This window comes from Nothobranchius furzeri, chromosome 5, assembly GCF_043380555.1.
Source record: "Nothobranchius furzeri strain GRZ-AD chromosome 5, NfurGRZ-RIMD1, whole genome shotgun sequence".
In the NCBI taxonomy this organism is placed as follows: domain Eukaryota; kingdom Metazoa; phylum Chordata; class Actinopteri; order Cyprinodontiformes; family Nothobranchiidae; genus Nothobranchius; species Nothobranchius furzeri.
In genome coordinates this window covers 82,755,102-82,780,885 of record NC_091745.1, presented here as the reverse complement: position 1 = coordinate 82,780,885, position 25,784 = coordinate 82,755,102, and the positions used below count along the sequence as shown (strand labels likewise).

The 25,784-nt window shown below is 43.9% G+C and overlaps 1 protein-coding gene across 1 annotated transcript in view; it reads right to left on the bottom strand.

The window, feature by feature from the left end:
* kif13a (kinesin family member 13A) overlaps nucleotides 1-25,784 on the bottom strand; it is a 218,133-nt gene that overhangs the window by 34,605 nt on the left and 157,744 nt on the right. The window contains exons 15-25 of the mRNA XM_070551279.1: nucleotides 25,584-25,670; nucleotides 25,319-25,494; nucleotides 25,013-25,232; nucleotides 7,501-7,663; nucleotides 7,264-7,407; nucleotides 7,044-7,193; nucleotides 6,801-6,965; nucleotides 6,545-6,718; nucleotides 6,275-6,420; nucleotides 6,059-6,191; nucleotides 5,842-5,988 (exon numbers count right to left, since the gene is read on the bottom strand). Coding sequence (XP_070407380.1) covers nucleotides 5,842-5,988; nucleotides 6,059-6,191; nucleotides 6,275-6,420; nucleotides 6,545-6,718; nucleotides 6,801-6,965; nucleotides 7,044-7,193; nucleotides 7,264-7,407; nucleotides 7,501-7,663; nucleotides 25,013-25,232; nucleotides 25,319-25,494; nucleotides 25,584-25,670 — 1,705 coding nt within the window. The remainder of the gene's footprint in view (nucleotides 1-5,841; nucleotides 5,989-6,058; nucleotides 6,192-6,274; nucleotides 6,421-6,544; nucleotides 6,719-6,800; nucleotides 6,966-7,043; nucleotides 7,194-7,263; nucleotides 7,408-7,500; nucleotides 7,664-25,012; nucleotides 25,233-25,318; nucleotides 25,495-25,583; nucleotides 25,671-25,784) is intronic.

Sequence of the window (25,784 nt, the reverse complement as noted above, 5' to 3'; positions counted from 1 at the left end):
CAACAGGAAACGCTACCTCCTGAAAGCATACATCACTAAGCAGACCGATAATCAAAAGAAGCGGAAGATAAAATAAAGCCATTAACAGTTCTTTTCAGTGTCATCTCATGACCCAGCTCCTCTTCCTCAAAGCGGAAGGATCATTTTAAAAACCCTGTCTTCTGTGTCAGACTCCAGCTGCGGGTCTCCTTTTCCTGTCTTTCAGCTAAACAGCTGAGCTGTCTGCTGGTCATTCATTATTCTCCTTTATGGATAAAAACCTACTAAACTACAGAGAAGTAACAATCTGTCACAGATCGCTCCAATATCTGTCTCACTATTAACTCCGCAGCTCCGTGACATCTCATCACACCCGCTGTCACGCAGCTTCCTCTGTCCCCCTGCAGCAAATCGCTACTGAACCATCCTTATCAGTTGAATATGTGAGATTGAAAAAATTGAAATCAAAGCTCAGCGAGGCGGTGTCCCAAATGTCTGTTTTCATTTGACGATTGCAGACGGGAGTCACAGGTTTTAAAGCATGCTTGTAGATTGTCGGAGACTGTCTTTAGTGGTGGGACGGCTCAAAATCATATATATATATATATATGTATATATATATACATATATATATATATATATATATATATATATATATATATATATATGTATATATATACATATATATATATATACATATATATATATATATATATATATATATGTATATATATATACATATATATATATATATATATATATATATATATATATATATATATATATGTATATATGTATGTATGTATGTATGTCATGACCTCTGTGTTCCTGAGCTCCGTTTACCCACTACACCGTGGACAGCTCCTCGCTCCTGCCCCGCTGACATCTAGAGGATCAGCAAATATTGCAGAGACTGTCATGTGTGCCGGATTGCGGGAAAACCAAACCAGCCTCCAAAACCAGCCCTGCTCAATCCCATTCCGGTGATTGGAAATGCTTTTGATTATGTAGTGGTGGATTGTGTTGGCCCCCTACCTCGCAGTAAAATGGGGAAAAGGTTTCTGTTGACCATTATGTGTACTGCTAGTTTCCCGGAGGCGATTCCTTTGTCCTCCATAACAGCAAAATCTGTGGTTAAGGCATTAACATCTTTTTTCTCTCGTTGGTTTGCCCAGAGTGCTACAAACAGATCAAGGAACAAACTTTAGGTCTGAGTTATTTCAGAGAGTAGCCAAAAGTCTAGGCATACAACATGTGACCTCCTCTGCCTACCACCCGGAGAGTCAAGGAGTGCTGGAGCGTTGGCATCAAACTCTGAAGGCTATGTTATGCAAACACTATTTGTCATCAGGTCGATCGTGGGATGAGGGGCTCCCCTTTTTGTTGTTTGTGGCTCGTGAAACCCCACAGGAATCCTTAGGATTTAGCCCAGCGCAATTAGTGTTTGGACACACCCCTAGGGGGCCTCTACTGGCATTGAAGGAAAGAATCCTGCAGACCCCGGTTTCTACAAAAAATAAAGTAAATGTTTATGTGGCAGGTTTTCAACGGCGACTGAAAGAAGCTAATCAGTTAGCCAGAAACTCATTAGAGAAGGCCCAGAGCAAGATGAAAGTTAATTTTGATAAGAGAGCTGAACCGTGTGACTTCTCCCCTGGAGATATGGTGTTGATTTTAAACCCTGTGGCTGAGCATGCCCTCTCGGTCAAGTTTACAGGTCCTTTTCCAGTCGTTAGAAAACTAACACTACTTATCTCATCCAGACGCCTGATCGCAGGCGGAAAGAACGTGTATGTCACATTAACATGCTTAAACAATATCACTCTCCTTTGAGATCTGCAGAACCATCATCTGAGGTAAAGGTGTGCCCAGCCAATGCTTCAGAGCCGATCCCAGAGGAGGAAATTCCACCTCAACTGGATAAGTGTGTTGGTCCACGACTAGAAAACTCGCAAGTATTGGCACAGCTCCAAATGATACTTGATTATTTGGAACCCAACGTCAAACATGAGTTTTTGGACTTGATTAATGCCTATTTGACACTTTTCTGACATTCCATCTAGAACCCATCTCATCGAGCATGATGTTGTTACCACCGGGGACAAACCTATTAAACAACACCCATATCGTACAAATCCCTTAAAAAGAAAATTAATGAAGCAGGAAACAGACTATTTGATTAGACATGGATTAGCGAAGCCCAGCCACAGTCCGTGGAGCTCTCCATGTTTAGTGGAACAAAAACCAGATGGCACCCCTCATTTCATCATGGATTACTGGAACCATACCAGATACCTATCCTTTACCTCGAGTTTATGACTGTGTGGATAGTGTGGAAAACTCTAGATTTGTTACTAAACTGGATCTGTTAAAAGACTACTGGCTAACTGAAGCTGCTATGGAGGCTTCTGCTTTTGTAACCCCAGATGAATTTTTAGAGTACACAGTCATGCCATTTGGTATGAGTAATGCCCCTGCTACATTTCAACGGTTAATAAATACAGTGATTTCCGGTATGGAGCATTGCAATGCCTATTTGGATGATATTGTGGTACACACGTCAACCTGGAATGAGCATATTGCTACCTTAAAAGAGTTGTTAAGCCGATTAGACACTGCTAATCTCACAGTAAACCTGTCTAAGATGGATTTTGTGAAGGCCACAGTAACCTATCTCGGGAAGGAAGTCAGACGGCTGTCCGTATGTTAAAAAATAAAATTGAGGCAATAACAGAGTTTCCTGCTCCCACCACTCGGAAAGAACTTAGGCGTTTTATAGGAATGGTGGGATATTACAGATGCTTTTGCAATAACTTCGCTGTAGTTGCTTCACCTCTAACTGATCTGTTGAGTCCACAGGTATCGTTCAACTGGACCGTAGCAGCCCAAGGAGCCTTTGAGAACTTTAAACAGCTTTTAAGTACGGCTCCAGTTTTACAAGCACCGGACCTCACACGCCCTTTAAACAGGAAATAGATGCCAGTGATGTTGGAATGGGAGCAGTTCTACTTCAAGAAGATGATGCCGCTTTGGACCATCCTGTCTCTTATTTTTCCAAGAAGTTTGCTAAGTCCCAGTTACACTATTCCACAGTTGAGAAGGAAACCTTAGCTCTAGTACTAGCTATCCAACATTTTGAAGTTTGCCTCTACCCTGGAAGCAACCCCATACGGGTATACACAGATCACAACCCTCTGGTCTTCCTGTCAAGGATGTATAATAAAAAACAGAGGCTGATGAGATGCGCACTACCGGTACAAGATTATAATTTACAAATTTAACACAAACAAGGCAAAGACAACATAGTGGCAGATAGTCTGTCTCGGGCCTTTTAGTGAGTTTATCCCAACAGGAGTTGGACTTTTAGACTTTTTATGGCACTGTCCCGTTTTAAAGTATGTGCATTGTGGTTCCCTGGTAGCTTTTAGAGGAATATCCCCTTTGGGGTATTGCCTGTTTTGTTTTGTTAGTGTTGGGGTCAAAACGGTTAGTGTTGGTAAATTCTACCATCTCGGGAGCACCCCAGGATGAGCAGGGACGGGCTTGTCAATGGGCCACCCTTCCTTGTCGCTGGCTAGTATGTGTTCTGCACATGTGCTTAATCGGCCCGCCTTTACACCTCATGAAGATCAGGACAGTTAGCCAGTTTTGTTAGGCAGATAGCGGGAATCACTTTGGACAGCTCCCTGTTCAGCAGTTATGGAAGTGAACAGAAAGACGGATAAGTCGCCACGACTCAGAACTCAACCGGTCATTTATTATTCTTAGTTCAAAAAAGGCTTCATGATTTTTATTGATGTTAAGCCCGGCCTCTTTTTCTTTTTAGGAGGGGGGTGTCATGACCTCTGTGTTCCTGAGCTCTGTTTACCCACTACACCGTGGACAGCTCCTCGCTCTGGCCCCGCTGAGATCTAGAGGATCAGCACCGTGGAGAGAGGCACGCTGAGACGCACCCTTCCCGCCGGCCCGCTGACATCAGCTGCGGATAATCAGCACTCATCAGACGCCTTATGAAGGAGGAAAGGAGAGCGACAGAAGAGCAGCAGCACACAGGAGCAGCACAGGGACGTCAACCAGAGAACGAATGCACAGAAGCAGCAGAGGAACGACACAGAGAGTCCAGAGACGAGAGATGAAACGGGGAAAACCTGAGATCGCGTTTTTGACACAACCAGAGGGAAACCGAGAGAACTAGAGACTTGCATTTTTATACCGACACAGAGATCTTTCCTGGAGGAGAACCACCGGCTTCCAGAAAGAGAGAGAGAAAAGGGAGAGCGTGAGACGTCTGCCACTTCTGGAGTAACACGGGACCAGAAGGAGGAATCTTACCCATGGGCAGGGTATCGTACGAGTGTGGGGCCTTACCCAGACCTTGAGACTTATACTTAAGGTTGGTTTATGCTTGACACGTCCGCGAGGTCCGCACGGCAAAATTGCGTCATTTTAACAACCACGTCCCTCCACCGCGTCTCCACATGGCCCAAAATTTCCGCATCGCACACCTAGGAAAATTTCTAACCACGCGGACGGTCGGACGCGGAAAAACATGGCGGACCGGCAAGAACTAGTGTGCCAGAGGTTCGTAAATACAGACATTTGTATGATTCAGCTCTCAGAGATCACCGTGATCAACATGTTGTTAATAATTCTTGGAGAGAAATAGCTCGCACTGTCGGAAAAGACGAGGACGCTGTTAAAAATGCTGGAATGCCATGTTGTAAACAACAGTCATTTCTTTTTTTTACCGTGTCCTGTCTGGCTGTGAAGCAACCAGAATTGATGTCTGAATGCTGGTAACAAGCCTTACAGATTTACTCTCAGGTGGAGCATCAAAGCGTCTGCTTTTAATGTCACGCCTGATACTTAAACTTTATTGTTATTGTTTTTGAATGCTTTGTAATTCTGACCAGACACAGAGACAGAGGTGAAAGAGAAAGGAAAAGACAAAAGGTGGGGCGAAGGGGGGAAGGGGGTGGGGGTTTCTACTTCTACTATGGTGTAGTGTTGGATGCATGCCGTAGAGCTCCATGCTGCCCCCTACAGTTTGGGAGAATATTGGCTCACGGCAGAGACAAGCCGCATGAACCTATAAACGCTGCGAGTTGTGAAGCGCGTTCCATCCACGAGCCGCATCACCAAGCGGAAAGTAAATGCGTCAAGCATAAACCAAGCTTTAGTATATTAGATTTAATCAGACCGCTGGCATTTTTATTTCATCGTCCTTATTTATACCTGTCAGGGACACCTTTAGTTAATAAACTCCTTTTTAACTTTTCATCTGTCCTCGTGTTTGCTCCCACCACACTTGTGTTGCCCCTCCTGGTAATTCCTAGACCTGGAGGGGTGTAACAATATATATATGGCACATCTGTACATTATTCATGCTGTCTAATCAGCCGCTTGATGTGCCACACCTGTGAGGTGGGATCTTGGTAAAGGAAAGGTGCTCTCTAACACACATGTAGACAGAGAATTTGAGAGGCATGGGTCTTTCACATTGTCAGATGTTTGAGTTCAGCTCATGAAAAAAAAGTGTTTACATTTTTGTTCTGTGTATTTCCACTATAAACACACACACACACACACACACATACACACACACACACACACACACACACACACACACACACACATCACTGCCACATGACTGAACAATAATGTATCAACCACTTCACCCTCTGAAACAGGTACACAAATGGCAATTAGATGTAAATATTTTTGGTTGTCAATGTCAGCCCAGTTTTACTTATTGGACTGATACCAAAATATTAAAAACTATCAACATCAGCCTATATCGATATTGATGCCAATATATCATACATCCCTTTATTTAAGGCTATCTGTGTGTGTTTCACTGACCTGGTAGCTGTCCAGTGGCCTCTGTAGTTTAGTGGAGCGAGCCGACACGCAGCCGATGGCGACAGACAGAACCGCCTCCACCAGCAGAGGCAGCGTGCCTGAGTTCTGGACTGGTTTCACCCACACCTGCAGCCTCCTGGAATGGCCCTGCAAACACAAACACAATTACAAGCAGCTCAGACAGGCTGAATAACAGAATTGTCTCTCGTCATCTTACCTGTCGAAGTTGGAAGACACCTCCTGTGCTGACGTCTTTTGTAGGCTGCAGCTCCACAGGTGCGTATTCTCCCTGTTCATTCAGCTCCTGGATGGAGACACACAACTCGACCCTGCGTGACACCTCACTCCACCTTTAACCATGGAAAAACAAGGATAAGTAAGGAATAGCTGTGTTTTTCTCCAGGTTTGCAGAGAAACGGGAAGCGGGTGAAACCTGTCTTGCAGCGTTTGGGTCTTAGCTTCTACAGCATCTAGCTCCCAGGGACCGTTCCCAGCACAACGATGACCCCACACTTCTATGGCCAAGGCTCCATCTGACATAAACTCTAAAAACTCCTCTGACACATGCACCATGTACTCCTGGATAAAGAAGAGTCAGCATAAAGATGGTTGTTTGGAATCAAAGTTACAATCATTTAAATTCAATCTGTCAAAATTATGGTGAAAACAATCATCACAGCTGCTGGTGAATTTGTTTTTTTACCCTGCAGTGATCAAACTTGACAGTGAACTGAGCATCAGGGCTTTGAGGGCAAGGTCTGTCAGGGCTGATGATGGGCGGAGCTACAGCGGGCTCGCCGTACCCCCAGAAGGTGTACTGACAGAAGACAAAGTTGGACAGGCTGAGCGGCAGCCCTGTGGCCTCTTTTATTCTCACCTACAAGAATGAGACAAAAACTCAGGATGGAGATCATACAGAAAGGTAACCTAAGTAATAACCCCGACAGGTGTTTTATTACCCTGCAGGTGAGCCTCTTTGTTGTCTGAACAATCTCTCCGTTGGTGTCCGTGACCTCACAGCAGCTGCTTTGACTGGAGTGCTCTGAGGAGTCATCTCCTCCACAAAGATGCTCTGGTGCAGCTCCACTAACTCGCTGCAGCTCCACATGTAACCTGCCTGCTACCTGTGCACAAAGAGAGTATGTAAATATCCAGAATGTTCCAAATACCATAGGTGTGCTCGTATTTAAACATGCCCTGACCTCTCCCTGTTGGCTGATGATTGGAACAGCATATTGCAGCTTGACATCATGAAAAAGGCACTCTAGGAAAATGTTAGCCACGCCGATTAGGTTGTGGTTGTCGAGGGCCTCATGGAACGGATCGCTGCGTTTGCTGTTTGATTTGTTAAGCTGAAACAAGCAAAGTTAATGTTTGTTTCTTCCTCAGGTGTCTGTTCATCTTGTTTGTCCTGTTTCTCACCATTTCCTCTCTGCCTTCTTTCCAGTTTCTGTAGTAGTCTCTCATGTCCACCAATTTGTTCTCCAGCTGCTCCATGGTCCACACCTGAGTCCCCTTCCCTTTCCTCCGCACCTGAACGGCTGGCTCGCTCACTATTGCTCCGCGCTACGTTGAGAATTGAAGGATATTAGAATCTGCAGAACTGTGTTTACGGTTTCTGAATTTGCTTTCGTAGGGGGTAAGACCCAGAGGTCTGACCTTGCAGTTGGCACTGAGGTTGGCTGCAGGAATCTGAAGGGTGACCTGATAGTCAATGAGCTTTTTCATCTCCTCCGCCAAAAAGTTGGCCTCTCGTACCAGAGTGTTGGCTTTGACCACCTGCTCTTTCAGTCGAGACAGACTCTGACGGAAAAGTTCATCCCTGTCTCATACAAGCAGAAAAAACATCAGTTGCAAAAGAGAAATTCACTCAGTAGTCACTCGGGGCAAAAATATCCACTTCTTTTGAATTTTGTTCAATTTAGAATTTAAAAGCTGCCCAGTAAGAAACTCAAGGAAGATATTAAGATTGTCGGTTACAGGCCAGTTTCTAAAGGAAATCACAGCAGAAACGAATTAAAATCCATCGTTGAACCCTTTCACCTGACATAAACTACTGTTGCTGATTTTTCATCCTGTTTGAACGCATAACATAATTTTAAAACTTTGCACGTGACTTCATCCCAGTCATGGGACTGCCTCCTTCACCGTGATGGATGGCAGAGAAACTGTTTGTGCAATATGAAACTCTTTTGAAGCTTGTCGAAACAAGCTAATTAGCCTTGTATCTTTATTTATTTTTATTTAGTCGAGTTATATAAACATATATATATATATATGTGTGTATATATACACACACACACACACACACACATATACAACTTATTACTATTGATAATCTCATATTTCACATTGGATGATGTGCGTTACTGTCTACTGTAGTGAATTGCTAGATACTAAAAATATTGTTCCAATGTGGGATTATGTGTGTGAAAATTCTTTAATTAGCAAAATGAGCTTCACCATCATGAGATATCATTTCCGTCTGGTGTGAGAGTAGCAGCTGAACCCGGTGACCGAGCTCTTTCTCCTATGCCAAACTGATTATTTGAGACAACAAAGAGGTAACTGCTACCTTGCACTATTTTGAGGAGGAGGAGATGCAGGAAGATAATAAACAGACAGGACAGAAAAATAGTCAAATAAAAACAAGTTAGTTTTTGTACCTGGTGGTTGCAACAAACAGACACCATTGAAGGCAATCAGAAGTGAGGAACAAAAAATGAAATAATTATTTTAATGTTTAGAGCAGCAGGAACTCCGAGAGGCTGCAGGCGCATCAGAGAGTTTGCGGCCGCTGCGCGGGGGGGGGGGGGGGGGGGGGGGGGGGGGGGGCTGAAGCAGAAACTACCATTGTTAAAAGAAATGTGTTTAACTTAGAAAATGTGGGCGCAATTTTAATTGTCAAAGACTCCAGCGAACTTACCCACTTCAGGTGTATGACGCCATCGACTAGTCAAACTCGACTAGATTTTCATTACTTGACAGTCGACTTTTAAAAAAATTAAGTCATGCAGCCCCTAGGGTGGAGTGGTCGTATTTATATTTTTAATTAAGACATTTTGGTTTTGGGGAGAACGTCCTGTCCTGGATAAACTACTATAGTCAGATCCTTATTTGTCCTGATTGAAGCATAACACCCAATCTGACTATTTTCGGAGTGAACCTCTCCCTTTGAATACCTCTGCCAATAGTTACCCATTAAACACAGGTCGCTGGTCACTGTTTTACTTACTTGGGGATCCAGGTCATGTGCAAATATGAGAATCTTTTTGGTGGTAATTTCGCACCCTTACTGACGCAGATTAAGGAAGACCCTGATCATTGGACTGTGCTTTGTCTCTCTTTGGTTGCCTGGATTAGTTGTATCAAAATTAATGTCCTCCCGTGCTTTTCCTACCTATTTCAGTGCATCCCTATCTTTCTTTCACTGGCTTTTTTTATTTTTTTTGTTATTCTTGAGTTTCTCTGGGATGGCAAAGTCCCTTGCATACGCACTTAGTTTCTACAAAGACCTAAAGCTCTCAGAGGGATGTCTCTGCCAAGTTTTAGATATAACTACTGGGCCTCAAACATTAGACTATTTAAGCTCCGGCTTCAGACAGGGTTTGTCTGCACCCGACTGGTTGACTATACAGGCTAATTCTGTGAAACCTACATCTTTGTCCGCCATGTTACATTTTCCATTACAATCCTCAACCAAATCTTACACATATAATTGTTGTTTAGTTAAAGCATCTCTCAGGGTTTAGGCACAATTCAGGCACCACTATGGTCTGCAGGCAGTAGCGAATTTAGGCACGGGCAGACAGGGCAGTTGCCCAGGGCGGCATTTTTTCATGACACAAAAGGGGCGCACAAGCGCTGAGTAAAAAAAAAAAAAAAAGGAAATCTGCGCCGCACCGAGGTTTTCTATTATCTGTCATATGACAGTGTCTGGATTGGAAACTGCAAGTTGGCGCCCCCTGCAGCTGCAGGCGCTCCTGCTGACTGAGAACGTTCACGTGCACCGTGTGTCTATGAAGAACAGGAAGGGGAGGGGTGCGGCGGGGGAATTCACCTCTGTGTCTTTCCCAAATGAAATGAGCGTGCAGGGGCTGAATCAACTGTATTAACATGGCTAAAGTCAATCACATCTTAACGTTCTTCCATATTTCATTCATAATATCATAAACACAGGCCTATCATTCTTTCAGGTTTCTCTGAATTGTGTGAAATGGCCGAATAAAAAAAGGAAAAACAAAACGATTTTGTGGTCCCCCCCCCCCCCCCCCATCAAGGTCAAATAGTTTAGTCCTGACTAAAGGAAACTTATTGAGTTAAGAGCAAAACAGAAGAGATGAACATAAAAAGGCTAAAACCACCAGGTGCCCCATTCAGGGGGAAAAAGGAAAAAAGAGGAGAAAGATAAAGGTATGTAGCTCTCATGATGCATGTTTTCAATTTTTTGAACCAGTTAACTGGGATTTTAACGGTTAAATGCGGTCAGCTAATTGCTAACAGAGCTAATAGGGCTGAAATATTGAAACGAATATTCAAATGGTTCGAAAAAAGTCCTTGAATCGTTTTTTACTGATTCAAGATTTGTTAAATGCTCACTGCAGCCTGTGGCCTGCCTGAACAACAACAAACACATGTTGATCATGTTCACATAATAATAAATAAAACAACTCTACAAGCAGAAGAAAACACCCCAGTCACCACTAACTATCCTGTTTATTTATTGCAGATGGCTGCACTGATTATTTTTACATGATTTGTTCTGTAAAAGTTGGCATTTTTGGTAGTCTACAGTTTGTTATGTCAGTTTAAATTACAATTTCAGAGGCAATTCTAAAATATTATGGATCATGAGATCTATTGGAGATCTACCCCAACTTTTGGACTGCTCTGCCAATCACTGTGGCTCAAGCTGAGAGGAGCTTTTCAAAACTTGATCAAGTCATACCTGAGGTCACCTATGTTTCAGGGGCGGCTCACTAACCTGGCTCTGATTAGTATCAATCACTCAGTAGGGGAGCAGATTTCATATGATGACATTATTGATGACGTTGCATCAAGGTTAGGTTTTAATTTTAGTTTGTGTTTTCTATTCTAAGTGCAATGCTGTAGTGATTATCTTTAGTTTGTTATGTGTGAAATATTTTTGCTATTTAGAATATTTATTATCTATTGTGTTCATTTATTCTTAATATTTAGTTATTGTTTGTTTTTGTATATTTGATTCTATATATTTTGATACAGTATATAATGTATATTGCTTTACATTCTGACAACTTCATAGTAATTAATGTAAATATGTGCAACTTAGAAAAATGAATTTTCAATAGTCGTTCTAATAAAACATGCCTGTTTGTAGAAAACATGCGTGTGTTCGTGCAGGTGGTGTGGTGTGGTGGTGGTGGTGGTGGGGGGGCGGTTGGGGGGGCGCTCAAAGGGGGCCTCGCCCGGGGAGTAATTCGATGTAGAACCGCCACTGTCTGCAGGCATCTTCTGTTCATGCCCCTATAGCTGCCAATCATGTTTTTCAGCCCTCGCTAGTGGATAGTATATTTCTGTTATGGAAAGAAAAGCGTTTGCCTCCATCCAACAAATGACTGACAAGTTTTGTCTTCCACGCCACCAATGTTTAGATATTTACAAGTACGTAGTTTTGTCTGTGCTACCCACCTACCTTTTCCTAATCTTCCCGGAGAGTCTGCTTTGGATGTGTTTTTGAATCCAACTTGTAAATTGAAAGGAGCTTTTTCCTCTATTTACAACCAAACTACCTTGCTTAATCTGCAGACACTAGACTCAATTAAATCACTTTGGGTGATGGCCTTGGACAGACCATCCTTTGGATGCAATATCTTATGGCTCACTCATAAATCCTTGCTCTGTGCTAGACATGGCCTAATTCAATGTAAACTTGTTCAACGCTCATATTCCACTAAAGTTCGCTTTGCCAAGTTGTATAGATCTCCACCGGCTTCAATGCAGCTTGATCCAGACATGTTTCATCTTCCCCATTGGAGATACATCCACTTTTAACTACCAAAACTCAACTCATTGTCATCCTCACAGGAATTCATGCCAATGGGCTGCCTATCACCCCTCGTTAGCCAGCCTCACCAGAACAGCTAATGCTACTCATGGATGTGACAACACTACCGTCAACTTCGGCCTTCTCAACGTTCGCTCTCTCACTAGAAAGGGTCATTTCATTCACAATCTCATCAAGGACCATGGAATCGACTTCAAGTGCCTCTAGGAAACTTGGCAACAACCAGTTGATTTCTCCCAAGTCAACAACGCTACTCCTTCACGGCTTGTTTACCTCTGAAAACCATGCAACTCTCGAGGAGGAGGTCGCGATAAATTATCAGAAAGTGGAAAGTCTTTTGAGTATTTGGTGTTTAAACTGCATGGACCTACCCCACAACCATTGCATTAGTCTACCGCCCCCCTAAGTCTCAGTATTATTCCCTCATTTATCTACACTCTCATCAAAAGTAATAGTGCTTGGAGATTTTAATGTTCACATGGACAATAGAGATCTTCTCCTCACCAGACTTCACATCTTGTTTGGACAGCCTTGTACTTAATCAACCCATCAACTGTGCAACTCATTCCAAGGGACACTGCCTGGATCTGCTGTGCTGCTCTGGTCTACCCCTCTTAACTGTGCATCTGATGATCTCCACATCATTCATCACTATTTCATTTTTTTCAATATTATTACCCAGCTTTTTAATACCAAACCAACCTGGCTCATCACTTTTAGGAATACAGGTGCTGGCCAGTAAATTAGAATATCATCAAAAGGTTGAAAATATTTCAGTAATTCCATTCAAAACGTGAAACTTGTACATTATATTCATGCAATGCACACAGACCAATGTATTTCCGATGTTTATTACGTTTAATTTTGATATTTATAGGTGACAACCAATGAAAACATCAAATCTGGTATCTCAGAAAATTAGAATATTCTAAAGGCCAATGAAAAAATGTTTGTTTCTCTAATGCTGGCCAACTGAAAAGAATGAACATGAAAAGAATGTGCATGTATAGCACTCAATACTTAGTCGGGGCTCCTTTTGCCTCAATAACTGCAGTAATGCGGCGTGGCATGGACTCGATCAGTCTGTGGCACTGCTCAGGTGTTATGAGAGCCCAGGTTGCTCTGATAGTCGTCTTCAGCTCCTCTGCATTGTTGGGTCTAGCGTATTGCATCCTCCGCTTCAATATACCCCATAGATTTTCTATGGGGTTAAGGTCAGGCGAGTTTGCTGGCCAATCAAGGACAGGGATACCATGGTCCTTGAACCAGGTGCTGGTGGTTTTGGCACTGTGTGCAGGTGCCAAGTCCTGTTGAAAGGTGAAGTCTGCATCCCCATAAAGTTGGTCAGCAGCAGGAAGCATGAAGTGCTCTAAAACTTCCTGGTAGACGGCTGCATTGACCCTGGACCTCAGGAAACAGAGTGGGCCAACACCGGCAGATGACATGGCACCCCACACCATCACTGACGGTGGAAACTTTACACTGGACCTCATGCAACGTGGATTCTGTGCTTCTCCGCTCTTCCTCCAGACTCTGGGTCCTTGATTTCCAAAGGAAATGCAGAACTTGCTTTCATCAGAAAACATAACTTTGGACCACTCAGCATCAGTCCAGTCCTTTTTGTCCTTGGCCCAGGCGAGACGCTTCTTGCGCTGTTTCATGTTCAAGAGTGGCTTGACACACGGAATGCGACACCTGAATCCCATGTCTTTCATGAGTCTCCTCGTGGTGGTTCTTGAAGCGCTGACTCCAGCTGCAGTCCACTCTTTGTGGATCTCCCCCACATTTTTGAATGGGTTTGTCGTCACAATTCTCTGCAGGGTGCGGTTATCCCTAGAGCTTGTACACTTTTTTCTACCACATTTTTTCCGTCCCTTCGCCTGTCTGTTAATGTGCTTGGACACAGAGCTCTGCGAACAGCCAGCTTCTTTAGCAATCACCTTTTGTGTCTTGCCCTCCTTGTGCAAGGTGTCAATGATTGTCTTTTGGACAGCTGTTAAGTCAGAAGTCTTCCCCATGATTGTGGTGCCTTCAAAACAAGACTGAGGGACCTTTTAAAGGCCTTTGCAGGTGTTTTGAGTAAATCAGCTGATTAGAGTGGCAGCAGGTGTCTTCTATATTCAGCCTTTTCAGAATATTCTAATTTTTTGAGATACCAAATTTGGAGTTTTCATTAGTTGTCACTTATGAATATCAAATTTAAATGTAATGAACATTGGAAATACATTGGTCTGTGTGCATTGCATGAATATAATGTACAAGTTTCACGTTTTGAATGGAATTACTGAAATATTTTCAACCTTTTGATGATATTCTAATTTACTGGCCAGCACCTGTATTAAGGACATCAACATAGACACCCTCTCCTCCTGAATTGATAACATTCAGTTACCGGACAACCTTTCCTCCCCTGATGACCTGGTTGCCCTCTTTAACGATCAGTTAGCTCACATTCCAAACTAACTCCCTTGCTCCAGTTAAAACTTGTTCTGTTTCTTTTGGTCAGTCTGCTCCCTGGTTCACCCCTCAACTCCAGACTCTGAAAACCAAATCCAGACAGCTTGAGTGCCTCTACAGGAAAACTGGTGTCACTATTCACAAAGAATTATATAAAGCTCATATGGCTCAGTACATGGACTTAATTGAACAAACCAAACTACAGTACTACTCCTGTCTAATCAATTCCAATCGAGGCAATACTAAGTGCCTGTACTCCATAATTAATAAAATTCACCAGCCATCTTACTCTCTCCCCCTCACATGTACTTTACTGGCACTTATAATGCCCTTTCATTGTTTTTTAATGAAAAAAAATCAACATTCACCATTCAATTAACCAAAGCATCCTCCGCACCTCCCCATATGCTTTTCCCCAACCATCACAATTCATCTCATTCCTGGGCTTCATGATTTCGGATCAAGGCGTAACCTGAAGTTCCTCCAGTGGGCCGTTCGGTCGCCCCGCATGGCGAAGGACGTTAAGAATACACTAGCGCCTGTGACATCTGTGCTCGCTCAAAGACACCCAGCCAGGCCGCTGTTGTGGTTCTCAGACCACCCCCGGTGCCCAGCCGTCCCTGGTCCCACGTGGGCCTGGATTTTGTCACGGGACTCCTGCCAGTCAACAACCTCAATACGGTCCTCAAGGTCACAGACCGTTTCTCAAAAGCGGTCCACTTAATCGCCCTTCCAGGTCTCCCTTCGGCCCGACGCATTGCAGAACTATTCCTGGAGAATGTGGTGCGCCTCCACAGCTTCCCTGTCAATGTGGTCTCCGACCGGGGTCCCCAGTTTACGGCCCGATTCTGAAAGGCCCTTTGCCGCCTAATGGGAGCATCGGCCAGCTTGTCCTCAGGCTATCACCCGCAGACCAATGGTCAGACGGAGCAGGTTAACCAACAGCTGGGTCGGTACCTCCGGTGCTCTGTCTCGGCTCAACCCTCGCAGTGGCCTAAATACCTCCTTTGGGCAGAATTGTCCCACAATCTACACACCTCCTCGACCACTCACATGTCCCCTTTCGAGGTCTGCTATGGCTACCAGCCCCCAGTCTTTGCCCACCAGGAGCCCGAAGTTGCTGTTCCTGCCGCACAATCCCTAGTGAGGTGCTGCAAGAACGCCTGGATCAAGGCACAAGCTTCCATCACCCGGGCTAATGCCCGTTACGCTCACCAACATCTCCACCGACACCGTCCTGGTGCCTCCTATGTTCCTGGGGATAAGGTCTGGGTGTCCACCGCGGGCCTCCGCCTCCATGCCGGATCCAAAAAGCTCGCTCACCGGTTTCTCAGGCCTTATACTGTACAGAAGGTGATCAACCCAGTCTCGTACCGGCTGCGGTTGACGGCAAGTGTCCGTATACATCCCACCTTCTACACCTCTCTGCTCAAGCCCTATGTGGATTCTTCCCTCTTACTGCCTCTGGCGCCTCCGCCTGCCCGCTTCCTCAACGGTGAGCCCATCTACACCGTCCGACGCATCCTGGACGCTCGTCGCAGAGGTCGAGAATGGCAATACCTCGTCGACTGGGCGGACTACGGCCCCGAGGAGCGCTCCTGGGAACCGGCCCGCTCCATCCTGGACCCTTCCCTTATCTCGGACTTCTGGGCCCACCAGGGCCACCCTGGGACTTCAGGAGCCGTCCCTGGACGGGGGGGGGGGGGGGGGGGGGGGGGGGGGTCCTGTCAGAGCCCAAGTCCCCAAACCAGCCTCTTCCAGTTAGCCGGTTTCCACCCTGGACCACAACTCCCAGCATTCCCTCCACGTCACACCCACGTCACTAACCGCGACTATATACGGAAGTGGCCTCCCCAGCTCACCACTCAGTCATCGTTTCTTCAGATCCATGATCAGAGTATCCTATCAATCGATCTATCGACGAACTGTCTACTCACAGTAAGCCCTATTACTTACCTCTGGAAAACCCAGCATCTCCATCTCACTTCATTGACGCTCGGGAATTCCTAGATCAAACCACGAGCTGGTGTATTGCTGACGCTAGCACTTCCGCGTGTGTAAAGCCACACTCGCTACAGCTCAACTCCCTTATTCAGCCGACCAGTCTGACACAGTACACACAATTCTGAGATCAGACATACATACATAGACACATGGCAAGAATGGTGACTGTGGTCATTCGCAACAGGAGTTGCGCTACCTTAATAGATCAAGAGGGTTTATATGAGGATAGAGTCGAGGGAGGGGGAAAAAGGCACTTACCCTCAACAGAGAGGATACCTTTGCTATGCAAAAAAAAATAAAAATACCTCAGACAGATATGCACACAGACTTCAGACGATACACAACATAAGTGTCCACTAGGTGGGGAGGTAGGGTTGGGACTCTCCTCACTTCAGTGCATTCAGCCGCAAGAGCAGCGCTCATCACCTCCGTTTGGACAGGGGAGGGAGATAATGGGTTAGAGAGCACAGTGACTCCTAGATACGGTTCCACGGCCTTCACTGGTCACAGTCCCACCCAGGCTGGGATAGGGAGAGAAGGTTTCCATAGCGACTGCAGCATTCCACATTTCTTCTGAGGGGTTGTTTTCACTTTAACCTCACATGCTTCAAGGGCACCAGATTCAGATAAGAATTGTTTTGGTTACAGGCAGAGATCATTTCCTCTCTGCCTTAGAGTTCTGTGTGTCTTCAACTCTTCTAGGTCCAATAATGGCATAATCAATCTATTCCAATCCATGCTGATCTGTCAACTCTCTCCTTGGTCGAATCCACCTTCTGTGCCAGAGCCTGAATCTCAGCCAAAGTTCCAAGCTTACAACTCATCTCAACAGTTATTTGAGTTTGTGCGTTCACAGCGTGATGCATTCCATCCCTGAACTCCGGGATTAAGCCAATATTCCTCGAAAGCTCGTTAATTTTCTGGTATGCCAGGTAACCGCTCAGGCAAAACAGCAGGAATCCTGACACCAAAACGACGAATATCCAGACATCTTCAGAATCCTCTACAGCAGGGGAGTCAAACTCAAACTCATACGGGGCCGAAATGAAACTCTGGGATGGAGTCGAGGGCCAAACTTTATATTTTTTGAAAAAGTGACGGCAAATTTGCACATTTTCTTTATCAACATATATGCAATTTTGAACCTTTAAATTTGGAAACAAACATATTTCTGCATTAACACTGAATGTGGAATAACCAAATTACACACCAGCAAGTCTGTTTTAAATAAAAGGCATCAGTGGTATTCAGTACTTGTGGTATAATCAGCATTTTTAAAATCTATTCAGGATTTATGTTTTCTTGTTTATTCATTTTTCTTATTTTTTATTCTCCTTTTATTCTCCTGTAATACGTGTCATCGCTGCTGTGACATCTAGCTTTCCCCACTGAGGAAAAATAAAGGGATTTTCTATTCTATTCATCTATCTGCAGCCTTTCCACTTCCTGTTTACTGCAGGTTAAATCTTTTCTCACGGGCCAACAACAAAATAAAAATATCATTTTATCTTAAATGAAAATGCAACATCTCACCTGTTAACTTTCATGTTTTGGAGCAGAAAAAGAGCATAAAACCAACATATTTAAAGCTCAGTTTGCTCCACTGGTTTACTGTGATGCTCACCAGTTCCAGCCAGATACTTGCATCATGGGGTTGACCTGAGCTGAGGAGGAGACTCCTGTTGTTTTGTTCATCTTCATCATAATAATGACAACATTAGATGACAACAGCTGCTCACATAGGTTTGTGTTGATGAACATGTCTGAGCAGCTTGACCACATTGTTGTTGTGTGGGGGAGGAAACACAACGACAGCAACCACAGAGTCATGCTGGCTTGAGCGTGTCGCTGCTCGCTGGAGTTATATCAGCTCTGTCTGGACGTTAGTTGGAAAACTTTCTCTTTCTGTCGTGAACACGTTACTGAGCGGCTAGAATCTCCATTTCTGGGCTTCAACGTCAGAAAACAGCTGAGTGAACTCGGCGCTGAGTGAGAGGAGTGTAGTTTGTCCGAGACAGCGGAGCTGCAGACACCGGCAGCAGACGCTGGAAAAAACACAAAGGAGGGGGCGCGTCGGCTCCGCGCTAACGCCGCAAAGCATCATGGGAGTTGAAGTCTTTGTGGTAAAATCGGCCAGTGGGCCAGTTTTAATATATTTTTGATATTTATCTCGCGGGCCAAATAAAAATGCTCCGCGGGCCGCATCTTGTGTCTGACATATGTGCTCTACAGACAGTTGAGAAAGGCAAATCAGGTTCCACTGTTTCCAGGAGTCCATGATATATCCAGCTGGCTCTGTCCCAGAGAGGCATCCGGGAGCCCCTTCTCCCGTTCTCATCTTGAAAAAATTTTGCCAATCGCGTTGAGAGACCAACTGACCAGATCCATGTTTAAAATAATTTCTTGTTTCCAGAAAAAATGCAGAAAGCACAGTGCACAGGCACAGAACAGAGAGCCTTGGGAAAAGGAGGGAGGGAGAGGAGAAAAAAGCATCTGTACTCTCCAAGAGCCAGAAGAAGAACTCACTTACTCAATTCAAATACCAACTCAAAACTCACCGCTTCAAAACCACCTATCTACTTTGAAATTTAGAGTGCCTTGTTAATTTTCTTGTTTATTTGCTTTCCTTGTTTTATGCTGTAATTAGTTCTTATTTAATGATTTGTAATTTCCTGTACAGTGACCTTGAGTGTTTAGAAAGGCACTTTTAAATAAAATATATTATTATTAATGCAAATTAATATTATTACTAATATTATTTTTATACTTATTGAGACTCACATTGTTGATTCATCTAACACCTTTTATTTCTTACTATTAATAATCATTTTTATTTTATTTTATTTGCTGATGTTATCTTTTTGTCTGAACAAGTGTGGGAGTTTGGGTTAGGACATGTTCTGTCCCCTATTTGTAAAGTATTTGTACGTTATTTTATATGTGTGACATTTAATGTCCATTTATTTGTGCCAGAATTTGAAAATATAAATAAAGTTGGAGAAAGAAAGAAAAAAGAAAGAAAGAAAGAAAGAAAGAAATAAAGAAAGAAAGAAAGAAAGAAAGAAAGAAAAAGAAAGAGCTTTGGCATCAACTTTGGACTATTCAAACTTGGGCATTTATTTTTGTCAAGAGCAGATCGAGGTACTTGTTAGGCCCGAGCAGCGAAGCGCTGCGAAGGCCTATTGTATCTGCTCCGTTTCTTTTTCTTTTTCTTCCGCGTCTTTGGATGGCCTTTAGGGGGTCGTAGCATATCCAAAAACTCACCAAATTCTGGCCCAATATAGAAAGTGCGTGAAATTTACGTATTTCACTGGCAACGTGAAAGTTGGTAAAAAAAATGTTTCGACAGCGCCCCCTGGAAAATTTGAAATACCCCTCCGCTTTGACCTTTTTTCATAGTAGAGTGATAGGGCTGGGGGTAAACGATTATTTTTAAAACGATTATTCTGACGATTATTTTATCGAATAGTCGACTATTCTAATGACTATTTAGAAAATTAATCTAATGATTATTTTTCTATTGCACAATTAACAAAAACCAGAAAATCTCAAATAAATTCCTCAAAAAAAATTGATAAATTCTTACTGTAAGAGAATAAACACTACAGGCCTTCCATTTAGTATAACACTGCGTTTATTGTGTTGGTTGGTTATGTTCTGATGACATGTAGAACTTGGGAGTGCAGGCTGCTGCCTGAGAGGTGGTAGAAGATGGAGTGTCTCCATGCTGCTTTATTTTGGTCACTTATGTGGGTGAGGCGAGTGGTCTTACGGGTTAAACCAAACTCAGGTGGTATTTTACACTAAACCGAAAACCCACAACACTCTAAATGTAATAAAAGGGAGATCTACACCACAAAAAAGATTAACTCTAAACCAAAACGTAACAGCTTATCCCAACGCAAGAAGCTGTTAGCGAAGATGCTAACAGTAGCTTTACCAACGTTAAGTTCAAGTTACCAAGTTTAAATAAACCAAAAACACCCAGCAGCAAACAGACCAGCACGGAGGAGAGACTGCTACCACCAAAACAGCTCTCCTCATGTCTGAAAGAAGCTCCTTTATTAAGGGAGAAGCGCTCCCGGTGATTTTCTACATCTGCGATAGACACGAAGCAGCGCATCTGACCCCGGAAGTTGTTGTCCGTTGCCGGGAGACGAAGGGGCAAAACAGGAAAATAATCTAGTAGTGGACGGACGTTGTTCCGGGTCTTCGGTATTTGGCGGAGATGTTAGTGAAGGCGGAGAAGAGGGCGAACTAGAGGAAAAACAGGCAGATTCCTCCTCTATTTTCAAACTCCTGGGGATGCAACAAGTGGGCGCGGTGCGTCGACTTCCGGATCTGACGTCGACAAATTTTTAGAATCGAGCCGTCGACTTCGTCGAGGCTTCGCTACAGCCCTATAGAGTGATGAAATTTGGTACACTTGTAGAACTCAACAATACGCACAGAAAAGCCTCTTGCACCCATGGTCAATATCAAACAGGAAGTCGGCCATTTTGGACTAAAGTGGCCATTTTGACCCCGTTTTGGCCATTTCTAGGGTCTATATTTGGTTGAACAGTTTGGTCATTGTTCGCACGATCGTCTCAAAAATAGTGTGTGATCGAACAGAAGCGATGGACGATTAAAATGAGACAATAAAATTGACTTTTCGTAAATAATGAAGGGGCGGGACCAGGCCTCAAAGTTCGAGCACTCACCAAAAAAATTCAAATTGCTATAATTTCATAAATGAAAGACTTACAGTTAAAGAAATGTTCTATGGACAATCGTCATCGCCCTCCGAAGAATAAAGGTAGTATAAAAGGAAGTATAAAGGTGTGGGCGTGGCTAAGCCTCAAACTTTGACCTTTCGACATTGCATTACTTGACTTAACTCCCATGTTCATCATCAGATCTATATCAAACTTTGTCTGTGTGATCACTGACCACATCTCAAGACAACGTCATTGTGGACAGCTGACATCACCTAAGCCCCGCCCCCTGACAACAGGAAGTCTATTGTTTTATGGTGAAATGCCCATGTTCGTCCCCTCTGTTTTAGTCAACATGACACTAAGGTCATGCATTGTCTTCATGATGTTGTAATGACCATTCAAATCTGATCGCTTTCCAGATAGGGAGGGGCTTTGATGCCATGGCGAGTTCTGGCATGACGCCGTGACCTTACGTTTGATCGTAACTTCCACAAACAGCCTCCCATCTGCACGAGACTGAACATGGCAATCAACAATCATGCCCTTTAGCCAATGAGACACAAACGGTTGGTGAAACTTGTATAATGTCACCACAGCGCCCCCTACACACCATTAAAACTGTAATAACTCCTACAGACGAGGTCGTAACTGCACCAAACTTGCTATGTGTCATCACACAAAGGCACCCAACACAACCCTGAGGTAATTGGTTGATATAACTTTAGCTCCGCCTCCTGACAGATATTAGGCCTTGAATAACACTTGCATGATGCAATTCACACCAAACTGCACACAAATGACTGTTATCAACCTACAAACTTCTTCATCGAATAATTCCTAAATTTGGGACAGCGCCCCCTAGATACAAAAAACCTTTGTAACTTCTGCAAAAAAGCTCCAAACTATATCAATCGTTGTGGGAGTCATCACACAACTGCAATCAACACATGTATGTGCTCACTTGTTCAAGTCACTTTAACTCCGCCCACTTACAGCTTTTTCTCTCTAGATGACCCAAGCAACGTTTGATTGATGCCAAATTAACAGAAAACCATCTTTGATGACCAAAGATGACCTCTATAGCATTTAGTTGTAAATGGTCACAACATGGGTTCAAACTTTATTAACTTCTAAAGGCAAAGTCAGAATGGCATTATACTTGGCTTGTGACATCACGTGACTGCACCAAACACATTGATGTGGTTGTTGGTTCAACTCCCTGTAGCTCCGTCCCTTTCAGCTCACTGGCTCTAGATAACACACACAATGTCCGTTTGATGCCAAAATAACAGAAAACTGTCTTTGTCAACCAAAGCTGACCTCAATGGGATTTTTCTGTAGTTGATCACAGCGCCCCCTAGATAACTTTAACTTTCGAAAACTTTAATAAACATGGGCAGAAAAGCATTATAGTTGGTCTGTGTCATCACACCAACAGTGTGCTAAAGATAGAGTATGCCCTAGTGGTGAGACATGTAATATAATGGTAGGCTCAGAGGGGATGCTGAGTCAGGGTGAGGTGTGGACGAGGTGACCGTTAGCTGTTCTTGGTGTCGGGGTGGTGGACGTTTCAGTCCGTGGACGTGCCCTGGTGCCCCGAGCTGCCGGCCAGGACGGAGCGGCGGGGAGCGGGGTTTGGAGAGCGGAAGGGATGGAGTGGAGGGGGTGCGGACGGAGGGCGAGCAGCTTCGCTGCGAGGGCCGAACGGCGCTGCTTGCAGCTTTAATTGTATTTGTGTCTTCTCCAGCAGTGTATGGCATACCGCCCCGCTGACTGACAGCTGTAGCGGTGAGTGTGACATGTTGTTCATTGACCAATAGCATGTGGAGGCAGTTTGAAAAACAGCCGTAGATACTGCCCCACGACTGAGGCTCGTATAAACTGTAGATCGTGGCCAGACCATATGTTCACATTTACAGGATGGCTTACCACACAATGTAAAAGAAAGTATTTGCAGGGCAATGGCTCACTTTCCTTCAGGAGTGTCCCCAGCACTCCAAAAGACCTCAGTCTCCACAGCAGTTAGTCTTCCCTGACCCTTCCTGTAAAGGGCATCTGTGTTGTGAGTTCACACAGTCATGTGTCCACTACCTGAACTCTGAGCTATCTTCACGCTGTGATGAGGCCAACTATGGCTCCCACATGAAAGGAGGATGGGAGCTGTGGAAGTGGAAGGGTTAGGCGATGGCAGAAAGGGCTGAAGTTTTAAAAAGAAAAGCAGGCAAGGATATGGGGAACAGGGGAGATGGGTGTGTGTCTGATTACCTGCTTGATACTCAGCTTTAAAGGGGTTGGATTGGGGGGATAAACCACCAAGTATTTCCAGAGCGTGGCCACAGCTGCAGCCCAACACTCTCCACAGAAATGGGTCAAATGCAGAGATGAATTTCACCAGTGCGTGTGATGACTAATGGGACTTTAAACTTGTTGAAGAACTCGTTCACCCACTCAACAATCCTGCTGACCATCACAGATAGTGTAGGGTCAAACAAGCTCGCAGAACAGAGCCAGCAGCATCTTTTTGTTTTACTCTAGTATTGGGTAAAGAATGCTAGAGGCTAGCATTGATTTAAAAATGCTAACAGTAACTTAGAAGCAAATAGACAGCTCTGAAAACATCTCAAGCAACTCTTTCAATGACCAACAACTCGATATTACATTGAAACGTACAGTGCTCCGCAATAATGAGTACCCCCTATATTTGTCAGAAAACCTTTAGTTTCCTTTAAGAATCAACATTCTCAATGACATAGCATAATACAAAATAATACCCTAAATGTGGGCCATTGATTGCGGGTGAGGATTTCAAAGAGAAATGCATGGTGCCTACAGAGAAGCATGGTGGTGGCGGTATCCTTATGTGGGGCTGCATGAGTGCTGCTGGTGTTGGGGAGCTGCATTTCATTGATGGTATCATGAACTCAACAATGCACTGCTCTATACTAAAGGAGAAGATGCTGCCTTCACCTTGTGCATTGGTCGCTGTGCACTTTTCCAACAAAACAATGATCCAAAACACACATCTAAAGCTACTGTAGCATTCCTGAAGAAGAACAGGGTGAAGATACTTGAATGTCCAAGTATGTCTCCTGATCTGAACCCGATCCAACACCTGTGGGGAATTCTGAAGCAGCAAGTTGAACATCGCTCTCCATCCAGCCTCCAGGCTCTAAAAGAGGTTCTTCTTGAAGAATGGAAAAAGATAGATGTTGCAATATGTCGCCATCTTGTTCATTCCATGCCTAGAAGACTTGGTGTTGTCCTCGAAAATCATGGTGGTCATACAAAATACTAGATGTAGTAGTTTTTATTGTGGGGTGTTTTCATTTTTGCTTCAACCAATTTTAGTAAAACTGAAGTATCATGAACCTTAATTTTCTATTATGGAGTTAAACAAGTGTTCACTAAAACCCAGCCTTGTGAAAACTCTGGAAAATGTTTTTATTTATTGAGCTGCTGATTAAATTTGTACTTTTTAATGGGGTGTACTCATTTATGCTGAACACTGTATGTACGAAGTGAAAAATGAGTCAAACATGGTGTTTAACTTCCTTAAATGAGTCAATCAGAGCGATTACTGCAAGCTAAAAGCAAGACACACTTCCTCTATGCTGGAGGCGTATTACCATAATAGTGTAGTAAGTGCTCCCTACCATAAAACACCCACAAACGCTAACAAATGCTATTTATCTGTCAGCTTACGTTCTATCACTCATCTTTGCTTGTTATCTAGAATCTTCTGGTGCTGAACAGTAACTGACGACAGCCATGAAACTCACGGAACAGGAGTGAGAGAATGATGCAGTAGCTAAATTTGACCACAGTCCTTTTTATTTTAGTCCTACTTATTGCACCTTTAAATAACCAAGCAAATTAGCTTTGACTTACTATTTGGATTGGTTGAGATAAAAATTTGCATTGAGGAGGCTACAAATCCCAGAACCAGTCAGTGCAGTGAACTAACCGCTCCTCGGTCCAAAGTCGTAGCTCGCTGTGGGGTGTGTGCGTTGGGTACGTAAGGCGCTCGCTGCTGTTTCGGTGGAACTGCGGTGTTTTCTCAGGAGATAGCTGTTGCCGTAGAGACTCCAGCTCTCTTTCATACATGAGCCTCTGCTCCTCCAGAGCTGTCCGCTTCTCCTCCAGGTACTGCTTCTCCAAAACCTGGACCATGTTCTGCATGGGGTCTACATACATAGGAAAAGATGGAGGTAGAAATTTAAACATTTAAGCTTGATTTAAGAGAAATACAGTAAGAATGTTGTGGTCGAACCATTGTTTCCAAGCGTCTTCATTATGACCTCCATCTGGGCGAACTCATAGTTGTAGTCTGGCTCAGAGGAAGCCTCGCTGGCTGTCTCTATGTCCACTTCAACAAAGCTCTCTCTGGAAGAAGCTCTGTCCAGCTCTTTCAAATGGTCCCGCCACTTTTGTTTAGGAAGATTTATCCTGAAAACAATGTAAGACAGATCTTGTTCTTTCCTGCTTCATTCCTTTTTACATGCTTAAGTACAGCAACAGCAGTGAAGGGTTCACACCTGAAGAAGTGATTGTTGCCCCATAAGATACGATCTCCGTGCCACAAATGCACTAAAGAGTCCACCACTGTCCCGTTCACACAGGTTCTGTAAAGAACGCAGAGACAAATTCTTTATACATGAGAAGAGGAAAACTAATTCAAAAGCAGTATTTCTTTTTGTAGTGAGGAAACATGGATCTGATATCAAAGTGTAGGAGAG